The sequence below is a fragment of the Panthera uncia genome, assembly GCF_023721935.1.
Source record: "Panthera uncia isolate 11264 chromosome C1 unlocalized genomic scaffold, Puncia_PCG_1.0 HiC_scaffold_4, whole genome shotgun sequence".
Classification (NCBI taxonomy): Eukaryota; Metazoa; Chordata; class Mammalia; order Carnivora; family Felidae; genus Panthera; species Panthera uncia.
Window position 1 is genome coordinate 104,060,124 of NW_026057585.1, and position 9,624 is coordinate 104,069,747.

At 61.6% G+C, this 9,624-nt stretch overlaps 1 protein-coding gene across 1 annotated transcript in view; it reads left to right on the top strand.

Moving 5' to 3' along the window:
• The window catches only part of SSU72 (SSU72 homolog, RNA polymerase II CTD phosphatase), a 26,549-nt gene extending 17,835 nt beyond the window's left edge, over positions 1 to 8,714 (top strand). Inside the window, exons 3-5 of the mRNA XM_049618279.1 lie at positions 5,869 to 6,008; positions 6,596 to 6,714; positions 8,209 to 8,714. Of these exons, the coding sequence (XP_049474236.1) occupies positions 5,869 to 6,008; positions 6,596 to 6,714; positions 8,209 to 8,310 (361 nt within the window). The 3' untranslated portion in view covers positions 8,311 to 8,714. The remainder of the gene's footprint in view (positions 1 to 5,868; positions 6,009 to 6,595; positions 6,715 to 8,208) is intronic.
• The last annotated feature ends 910 nt before the right edge of the window (positions 8,715 to 9,624 follow it).

A 9,624-nucleotide genomic window follows, 5' to 3' on the forward strand; every position in this document is an offset into this window, starting at 1 on the left:
CTTCTCTTCTCTTCTCTTCTCTTCTCTTCTCTTCTCTTCTCTTCTCTCCTGTGTATTTATTGAGAGAGAGAGAGAAGGCAAGCAGGGAGGGGCAGAGAGGGAATCCCAAGCAGGCTCTGTGCTGGCAGTGCAGAGCCTGACGTAGGGCTTGATCTGACGAACTGTGAGATCGTGACCTGAGCTGAAACCAAGAGTTGGACGCTCAACCGACTGACCTAGGCGCCCCCGTCATCTCTTTATTACGTAAAAGCTTCCTACGAAGCGCTAAAGTTTAATCATGCTGGACAGCGTGTTATGGTGGACCTTTGTCGTCTGTTCACTTGAAGCCGACTCTAGGTGGCCAGGGGTGAGGCCCACGCGTTCGCTAAAGCCGGGAGCAGCCTGGGGGGGGGGGTCAGTGACCTCACTGCCCCCACCTCCAGGTTTCTGAGGAGGTGGCGTGGCCCGCAGGATGGAAGAATTGTCATGCCAGTGCTGCGTTTTGTAAGCCCCCTTTAAAGGGGGTGTTTCCTTTGAAGAAACGAGAGGATGTAACCCTTCCCTCCGTAGTGTCTGCTGCCTCTTTGTGCAGGGCCGCCGTGGCCAGGTGTGGGGTGGCAGCCGCTCCAGAAGCCGAGTGCCAGGGTAGTTCCGACGGCATCCTTCTGCGCTGAGTAAACCAACAGGATGTGAGCCGCCCCCCCCCCCCCCCCGAACTGGAAACTTCCCAGTGAGTTGTGGGGAGGCCATTGGTGCCCCTGGGCTGCGGCGGCCCGTGTGTGCCGGGTGAGCTCGCCTGGCAGGTGCCAGCTGTACTCAGGGACGCTCTGACTCGTGTGCCCCGGGAGCCGGGCGTAAATGTCTCGGCTGGCACACTCAGTGTGACTACTGACGCAGGTCTCTCCACGCGCTCTGCTGGTTGAGCCCAGCAAGGGCGACCCTGCCGCGGCTGCGGGATTCTGAGCCTTGTGGGCGCCTCCGCTTTGGTGCACCTGCCGTGTGCCCTGCTGTCCCGTGTCCCCACTTAGCGCATTTGCACTGTGGGGTTGCAGGTTGGGCCTCCCGGGAGGTCTCTGGTCCCCGCACTCAGAACGTGCTACCCCAGAGGCCTGTTCTCGTTTTCTTTATCTTTCACGTAAGTAACACCTGTTCCTAAGAACAGTGCCAGTGACCTCTCCTGGTGGGTTCTTGGGAGCTGTGTTCTCTGGGGGGTGCTGTGTGTACAGCCCCCCGTTGCCACCTGTGTGTCTGCAGGACCCGGTGCTCAGTATTCTGTTTGTGGACATGGTCATTGAACATTAAGTTACCCTGAGGGCTCCCCACAGAGACAGAAGTGCTCCTGACCTGCTTCGGCTCTTGGGTTTGTGTTTTGAATGAGGCATTAAACTAAACCCTGGAGGTTTTGTTCTAACGTTATCTAGGATCCAGGGAAACCCTGCGGCGTCTGGCCCTGGGTGTGTGAGGCTGACAGCCACGTCACTGTGGCTCCCGGGGCAGGGAGGGCACCAGCCCGTGCATTCAGCAAATGCGAGACCCCGCTGGCCACAGGCCTCAGTTGGTGCTGATTTGAAGTTGAAGGCAGAAATGCCACCACATAATCCTGAATTTGAACTGAGCTCTTGAATGCTCTCTGAGATGGGTGGGGAGGCTCATTCCCTGCCTGTTCCCTAGGTGCGTTGAGGGGAGCAGGCACCTGAGAGGCTCCAGCTGCACGGTGGGGGCGCCCGGACGCCTCTCCCCACTTCTGACAGGTCACACACTCCAAAGGAAAGTCCCTGGGGGCAGGAGGGGTGCCCAGGGGGTTCTTGAGGGCAGCAGAGAAGAGGGCTGCCGACTGGGAGTTCTAACTTCCTGGGCCAGGGAATTGTCCCTCGTGGTGGATTTGGGGTCGGGATAGTACCCTGTGCTTCCTGGAAGCATGGCCCTGCTGACTTTAACACTGTGCTCTGTCCCCGTGCCTTTCAGGGGGTTTTCAGAAGCCCCAGTCCTCTCCTGGGGCATGGCTGGCTGTCTTCCGGCTTGGGAGCATGGACCTGGGCTCAGCCTGGCGGTGGGCCTTTTCCTCACCGTCACCCACCCCCATGCTGAGCACCTGTGGTGGCCCAGACCCTGCGGTGGGGGTGGGGGGGGTGGGGGGGGGTGCGGTGCTTGGGCATTTCTGAGCTGAGCTGCCCTTGAGGGTCTTTCCCCAGAGAGGACTTGGGTCCCCACTTGAAAATTCTTGCTCCGTATCTTATGTTTGCATATAATCAACCCTAGATGCAGGGTTTAAAAAGATGAGCAGGTTCTCTAGGTGTGGCCCACGCTTGGGGAGCCTTAACTATGGAGGGTTTGGGTTTACATCCAAGGCCAGCAAGTGGAAAGACCTGAACTAAGTATGGTAGTGTTGGGGACCGGAGCAGGTGTTGACAGGGGTCTGGTCACCCATCGTCTCAGCGGGGCATCCTCTGTTAACACAGCCTGAGCAGTGGAACCAGGGCCTGATCCAGCCGCCTGGGGTGTGCTAACCCCCACGGGGGGTGGAAGGGGAGCCCAGTGCACCCCTGCCTGGGTATACTGGCCCAGGCCCCGCCCCCCCCACCCCGCCCCAAGGTGAAGGTTCTGACTTGGCCTGGTTGCTAGCCTCTGGGATCCACGGGCACTGTGGGGCCAGCATGCCCCGCCTCTCACCAGGGTTTGTCTTGATTACGTTTGGTTGGTGACATTTGTGGGGAAACGAGGCTTGGGCTGTGCTTCCCCATCCTTGGCAAGAGCCTCTGTTCGGCTGGGGAGCAGGGACGCTGGTGCCTGGTGGCAGCCTGGTGAGGGTGTGGAGCGTGAGGCTCCCCTGGGAAGTCTGTGGCCTTGGTGAGCGAGCGTCAGGCCCTCGTGCTCCTGCGGTGCCTTTCCTGTTCGAGCTCTGCAGATGGCTCGTCTCCTGTCACTTGTCTTTAGCGTAAACCTCCGCCTTCCCTCCGTCCTTCATGGAAACCTCTCTGTTTGAGCCAAGGTTCCGCAGGTGCTCCAAGGGGCACAGGCCTTGCTCTGTGGCAGTCCCTGGCTCCCTCCATCCCCTCCCTCACCCTCCTCACGGGACAGCAAGTTGTGCTTCCCCTGGGGCTGTGAGGGTCTAACTCGGGGGGCCCAGGGTACACATCCACAAAATGGCTGTGGAAGCCCTCGTCTTTGGGAAATCACTGGAGAGAGAAAAGAGTTCGGCTAAACCTCTTTAGGTTAAACCTAGCATTGGAAAAGTTGCTTTGAATCAGAACGAGAGCCGTGTGGCTCTGCTCTCAGGGAGAGCCTAGATCCCTCAAAGGGCGGCCCCTTGAGGCAAGGCTGGCCTCAGGCCCCTGGGGCTCCCTCTGGGCTTGGTGTGGTCTCTGCAGTGTTTTGCCGTGCGCATTTCAACTTTGCAGAGAAGACGAGTTATCGTGGCTTCCCTGTTCCTTCTCTCATCGCCTTGCTCTCTTTCTGGGGACAGTCTCCCATCCTGTATCCCATGGGCTTCCCCTGAGTCTCCTTTGGCCTGCTTGCTGAGGTTTACATAACAGCTTTGAGCACGTGCTATGCGCTGGTGCTGGCGAGGTCTAAGTCGTCTGCTAGTTGAGACCCCAGAGTGTTTGAAGACGACCCTTCCTTTTGTACTTCCTGTGATGTGACCAGAACACCAGGTCCTTCCCCGGGGGGAAGGCGGGGGGGGGGGGGGGGGGGGGGGGGGCGGGGAACCTGCTGCCTTCACCTGTTGCAGGTGAGAGTGGTGAAGACAACTGCCTTCTGAAGGCCAGGAGTGAGGCGACAAGGCCGTCAGCCGGGAGTGCGCGGTGGCTCCTCGCGTCACACCACGCTGCTCGGCAGGTGGGAACCTCGCTGCGGGTCCGCATTGTGCCACAAGAGCGAGAGGGCGTAACCGGCTTCATCCCCAGCAACTTGGCCTTCTGGAAAGATCTCGGGGTTCACTTGGAGGCGGAAGCTTCATTAGGAGCCTCCCCATTTATCCCAGGGCGCTTCCGGTCAGGGTGCTGGGGAGAGTGGCAGCCCGCATGCCACGTCCCATGTCCCCACCCCCCCGGGAACCCGTTCCCCAGCTGGACAAGGGAGCTCGTCCCTTCTGAGGGCGAGACTCTGGCCTGCTGCTGTCCCATCCTTGGAGATGCCTTCCTGCCTCTGGGAGTTGGCCGGCCCCTTACTAAGCTGGTGGCCGCTTCCGGGCCCCCGTCGCTGCCAGCCACAGGAGAACCGTGTGTCATGGGGGGTCTGACGGTGCTGCCTCCTTCCAGAAGCAGGGCCCTCTGCTGACCTCTGCTTTGGCCTCGCTGTGCCCGGATAAGTTTTTCGGCGGGGCCTCTCTCTGCTCCTCCACATCCTGTCTCTGTCCCTGTCCCGGGCCACTGTGACTTGGAGAAGCAGGTGGGTTTGTGGTCAGTCTTCAGAGGCTCCTGCCCAACCCGGCCTTGCATCTCTGGTGTTTGGCAGGAGACGGTCCAGAAAGGCCACCGTCACTCTTCCCTTGGACACTGATGAAGGTTAGGGTTTGATCCCCGAACGAGGCATTTTTCTCCTTACAGGAATCATTTCATCTGTTCCTTTCTCTGTAAGTAATTGAGGCCGAAGCAAAGGAGGAACGGTTTCACGAGGCCTGAGCGCTGCAGGCCCCAATGAGGGGCCTTCCCCGAGCGCCTGCTGGCCACCTGTCCCCAGGGGCCGGGAGCCTCAAGCCTCGGCCTCGCCCGAGACAGGTGTGTGTCTGAGGACACACGGGACACGGTCGGGCGCTGTGGTCTTCACCCTGCCGGCAGGGGTGCGGGGGGGCGAGACCACGGGCCGCCCCGGTCGCCTGAGCCGCCTCTGTCCGCCCTGCACCAGCGGGTGGGCCTTCCCGAAGCCGTTTCTTTACGCTGGACTTCGGTGCCGAGTGTGTGAAGGGCCGGGTGCTGAAAGGCCTCCGAGTGGCAGCACAGCCGGCTGGGGGGGGGGGGGGGGGGGGGCGGGGGGGGCTGTGGGCCCAGCCCAGGGGCGACACGGGGGTTCGGTGGTCTGGCAGCTGACGGGTGTCTTTTCAATGTAAAACTCGACACGGGCCACTCACAGATGTTCTAGAAGCTCTTTCCACTATCCAAAGAGGTAGGAAACGTATTTTGAGTAATAGGAGATTAAATCGCCCTAACTTAAGATCTGGGGGAGCCCTAAAATGTATCACTCAGAAGTCCTCCAGCAGCTAATCTGTCTCGTAAACAGAATTAAAGATGCTTATTCCCAGCTGTCTGGAATGCCCTTTAGTGATAACCACGGACCTCATCTTTGGGGACTTTGTCCCTGTCTCTTGAGGTGGTGAACCCTATCCCTGGGGTCACTGGGTTGGGTCGGGTGTGGCCCTGTCTCGAGGGTCCCACGTGAGGTGCTTGCCCCTCCTGCGGGGCCTGGACCACCTTCTATTTTCAGTCGGCCCCCTGCTTCCCCCCACCCCCCAGCCTCCTCCATGCTTCCCTTTCTCTGGTGGGTTTCCAGACTTTTCTTTTTTTTTTTTTTTAAACTGCAGCAACTGAGCCAGACCTGGGACTGGCTTTGTCTTTGCTGAAGGGCTGTGCTCAGTGTGAGTGATTACAGAGTTGCCGGGGGATGAGTCAAAAAGCAGGTTGTAGACACTAGGTCTCTGCTCTCTAGAAAAGGTTGGTCTGAAGGGCTGCCGGGTGTAGGGCAAGCGCGTCCCCCGCCCGGCTTGTCTTCCGCAGGACTCCAGGGACTGGCCTGGTCCACCCTAAAACGGCCTCAGCCCCTCCGTGGCTCTGATGCACCTGCCAGGAAGGGGTCCAGCAGCTCTGCTGTTGCAGACGCCGAGGTGCTGGGCTGGGCTGTAGGCGCTCCCAGCTTTACTACAAGTCTTTAAGGTTCCTTGACTCCGGCGCTTAGCTATACGCAGAACGGCATTTTACATATGTTGGACAGAAACAAGAGAATCAAGCCCCGGCCAGAAAGGTTCCAGAACTGCAGAGACCTGTTCGATCTGATCCTCACCTGCGAAGAGAGGGTGTACGACCAGGTGGTGGAGGGTAAGCATGCAGGCTGGGCGCGCCGCACGCCTGCTGGCCGTCTGCCCGTCACGGCCTCGGGGGCGCCCCTGGCTGTGAGGCAGAGCCGGTCCCCGGACGGCCAGGCTGCCCCGCGCCCGGCTCGCGCTTCCCGGCCCGGGGCGTGGCGCGGGGTTCCTGTGGCTCCTGTGGGCAGGGGAGAGCGGTCAAGGCCGTGGTGGGGTGGGTGGGGCCCTCCCTCCTCCTCGGCCCCCAACCTGCGTGCCGAGGGTGGGGGTGGGGGCGGGAGGTGGTGGCCTTCGGGTGGCCGCGTTCGTCAGAGCAGACCCACCTGTGTGTCGGCCGACGGCATGGTGCGGGTTTTAAGTCTTTCGGGCACGTGCCGAGCATGTGCGAAGCAGAGGAACCAGGGGCCTGGTGCTCGGCGAGTGGGACCACGTGGCCAGCTCGTTGAGGATGACCGTCGCCGGGTCTCCTTGAGTCACCCCATGTCTGGCGTGCAAGTGCTCGGGCCTGGCTTGTTACCCAGAGGCCAGAGGCAGGGAGCGCGTCGGCCCCCTCACACTCTGGTTCTGAAGCCTCTGACCGCTGTGTCTCGTCCCTGTTAGATCTGAACTCCAGAGAGCAGGAGACCTGCCAGCCGGTGCACGTGATCAACGTGGACATCCAGGATAACCACGAAGAGGCCACGCTGGGGGCGTTCCTCATCTGCGAGCTGTGCCAGTGTGTGAGTACCCTGTGCCCTCCTGTCCCCTGCTCTGGCCCAGGAGCCCAGGTCTGCCTGACCCAGGGCCCCAAGGAGCAGTCTCTGCCAGAGGGACTTGACCAGGGCCACCTTCTCCTGACACACGGGTTTTACCAGGAAAGTGGCTATCACGTGATTCGGATTCACGTTCGGGTTATTTTCAAATGTTAAAGTAGGTGCAGAGGCGCCCACAGATCTGTGGATCGACCACACGGCTCTGGCTTAAGAACTTGCCTCTGTGCCTTTCGTTGGGTTGATGGAGGCGCGGTGCCCTGCTCCACGTCCGGCTTCCGCGGAGATGGCCGTGCGTGCCCACCGAGACCCGTCTGCCGAAACCCGGCTGACGTCGAAGGGAGCCTGGGGCCCTCAGAGGTGCCGTCAGAGCTCTGTGGACGCGGTGGGTCCTCCTCTCTTGACCCTCGGGACCCGTCAATCCTTGGCCTGCCCGAGCGGCCCTGGGCAAACCTCCCTTGAGTGGAAAACCCCAGGGACTTTTGCAGCCACCGTGCAGCTGTGCTCAGAGCAAGACCTTCCCTCTCAGATGTGACAAAAGGACTGACCCAAGCAGAAACCCATGCGCCTCGTCCTGTCCTCTGCCCACAAGCTCTGCGTTTAGGTCAGCTGGCTAGGAGTGGCCGAAATGAGGGAAACGTGTGGCTTAACCAAGAAGCCAGAGACAGGCAGGCCCGGACTGTTTTGCTGTGAGGGCCCAGGCCCTGGTGTCTTGTTCCACACAGCCAGCCTCTGTTCCCAGCATGGCCATCGTGCGAGACAAAGGGCTGAAGGGGAGCGCATGGCCCAGAAGCTGCGCGTGCGCTTTCCATTCGGGTCACCCGACGAGAGGCGAGGTACAGGGGGTCTCTTCGTGTCAGAGAGGCGCTGCTTACAGGCCGAGGCTTGGGCCGGTGAGCGGCCTCGGCCACCGTGCGGCCCGCGCCGGCCCCGGGCCACCCTTGGGCCGTCCGCCAGCGGCACCTATTTCTTCCAGGAAGGGTCTCCACCAGGGGACGTCTGGCCTTCTCTGCTAACAGCTCTGGCTCTCACAACTGGGAGGGACCATAGTGGCAGCCGGGGGGGGGGGGGGGGAACGCCACAGATGTCCCAACACCCTGCCGTGCACGTGACGCCACCGCTGCAGAGCACGGGCTGGCTTTGGGCAAGCGACCGAGCCTTTACGGAATGGGGACAGCGGAGGCGGCGAAGGTCCCCAGTCCGTGTACTTGGGACATCAGTGGGCAGGCCTCCTGGGGTCAGAGCCCGGCCCCTTCCCGGGTGGGCTACAGCAGGCGGAGGCCGGGGACTGCCCGAACCCTCTGTTCTCAGGCCCCCGCGGGGGTGGGTGCCAGCGAGTCTCCAGAGCACAGGTCAGCACTGGGTCGGGGCACGGGCGGCTGGGTGCCCGGCACCACCCCTCCCAAACTCCCAGGGCCATCGCCCACCTCCGCACCCGCTCAGGCGGCCTGTGCCTCCCCCCAGATTCAGCACACAGAGGACATGGAGAACGAGATCGACGAGCTGCTACAGGAATTCGAGGAGAAGAGCGGCCGAGCCTTCCTGCACACGGTCTGCTTCTACTGAGCCGCCCGCCCTCCTGAAGCCGACTTTCTGAGCTTCCTTTTGTTAATACTTTTCCTCCCTGATACCTGTTTTTACTTTAAGGTGTTCTGCTGGCGGACAGCAGCAGTGCCCAATGAACTGTACATACAAAATGAGAAGATACACAGACACCAGATTAAACCAAATTCTTTTCTTTCCCGCTTCTCCTTATGAGTGGGATGTCAATTAGGAAGTTTTCTTTCTTTAACCAAAAACGTAAACAACGGTTTATAGTACATTTTCCCCATACATTTGTGGCTCTCGTTGTGGTTCCTCCCCTGTGCCCCCCAGACTTGCTGGAATGTGCAGATAACCTGAATGAAGCCGCGCACTGTCTCACTAGCAGAGAACCTGCAATCGTCCAATAAATAGATGCTGCTGCCTTTGCTTTGTCCTCAGTTGCCCACCTGGCCTGCCGGGGGGTGGGGGTGGGGGGACAGGGGGTGCTCTGGGACCTGTGGACCGCAGCCTGACTTCTGGTGGGACCCTGAGGTCCTGCTACCCACAGGGACTGCTGGAAGAATGGAGCCCTCCCTGTGGCACCTCCTGGGGCTCAGATAGTTGTCCCCAAGAAGCCTTATTTCCTCGTGACCCTCCTGACCCCCATATCTGTGGAAGTCCTCAGGTCACCATGGGGAGGTGGTAGGGGCTCCCACACCGGCAGTGCCCTTCTGGGGGCTGTGGGTGCGGCCTTGGCGCAGGGACTCTCTCCTGGACCCCCAGCATCCCCGGGCACTCTGAGCAGAGCCACAGACACTGGCCTGGGTTTTCGAGGTGCCCAGTCCCGGTGCCTGGTGCAGACTCCTCAGGGAAGATGGGCCTGAGGCTGGCCCTGCCGCCACTGTGGGGCACCCTTTTGGTCTTTGCTGGGCCATGTGGCCATGGCTTTGGAGTGACCTCCCTGGCAGCTCCCCAGCGGCCCTGCAGGGCGGGCGCTCCACCAAAGGCAGGTACTTGCTGGAGGAAGCCGGGTGCCAACCAACCTGCCTGCGGCCCCGCGACCCGGGAGGAGGGGTCTTCGGTTGAGCGCTGGGGCGGAGGGTCCGGGAGGGCGCAGGGCCCTCCCCAGGAACGACCGGTCTGGTCGGGACTGGCCAGACGGGGACGAGATCCCGCCCTGCGGTCCCCGGGGAGGGGTCCGGCCGACGGCGCGGGGCGGGGCGGGGCGGGCGGCGCGGCCCCTCCCGGGAGGCGGGCGCGGAGGGCGGGCAGGCAGCGGAGGCCGGAGCGGCGCCGAGCGCGCGGAGGGAGGAGGCCGAGTCCGGACCCCAAGCCCCGGGCGCCGTCGTGTGATGT